The sequence below is a fragment of the Dipodomys ordii genome, unplaced genomic scaffold, assembly GCF_000151885.1.
Source record: "Dipodomys ordii isolate 6190 unplaced genomic scaffold, Dord_2.0 Scaffold156, whole genome shotgun sequence".
NCBI lineage: Eukaryota > Metazoa > Chordata > Mammalia > Rodentia > Heteromyidae > Dipodomys > Dipodomys ordii.
In genome coordinates this window covers 822,881-823,495 of record NW_012267372.1, presented here as the reverse complement: position 1 = coordinate 823,495, position 615 = coordinate 822,881, and the positions used below count along the sequence as shown (strand labels likewise).

The following is a 615-nucleotide window of genomic DNA, read 5'->3' as shown; positions in this document are numbered from 1 at the left end:
CTCCCGGCCCCGCCCCTCCCCGGCCCCACCCCTCCCCACGGGCCTGCTTCAGGCCCCGCCCCTCCGGAGCCCCGCCTTCCCCTTCCCACCTTGGGCAGGGAGCCGTCGAGGCTGGAGTCCAGGAGCGCAGCCTCAGTCAGCCCCGAGTCGTCGTCCATGCTGATGAAGATGGCCGGGGTCTCGCCCTCGGGCCCCTCCTCCCGGAAGTCCACGGCCTCCTCGGAGGCGGGCGGAGGCCCGGGCCTGGCGGGGGCCGCGGCGGGCGCGGGGGGCTTCAGTTTCTGCTCCTCCTCCAGCTGCCTCTTCAGGGCCTTCTCCTGAGCCAGCCGCAGGCCCATGAGGTCCTGGGGGGGCCGGGGGGCCGGGGCCGGGGCCAGAGCCAGAGGTTCCAGGTCGTCCTGAGAAGGAAGGGCGGATCAGGGCGGGGGGAGGGGGTGCACAGCGGGAGGGACCCCAGGGCCCTCACCCCCTCTGGGACCCCGCCCCACGGTCCTGGGACCTCACCTCCTCCAGGGGCCCGGCCTGAGGCTCCTTGGCGTCGGGCTCCTGCTTGCCGCTGGCCTCCAAGATGGTCATAATGGAGTTGGGGATGTGTGCTTGCTGGCGGGGGGGGGG

The 615-nt window shown here is 74.3% G+C and overlaps 1 protein-coding gene across 1 annotated transcript in view; it reads right to left on the bottom strand.

The window, feature by feature from the left end:
* Positions 1-615, bottom strand: part of Sympk (symplekin) — a 24,253-nt gene that overhangs the window by 345 nt on the left and 23,293 nt on the right. Inside the window, exons 24-25 of the mRNA XM_013032585.1 lie at positions 505-606; positions 90-398 (exon numbers count right to left, since the gene is read on the bottom strand). Coding sequence (XP_012888039.1) covers positions 90-398; positions 505-606 — 411 coding nt within the window. The remainder of the gene's footprint in view (positions 1-89; positions 399-504; positions 607-615) is intronic.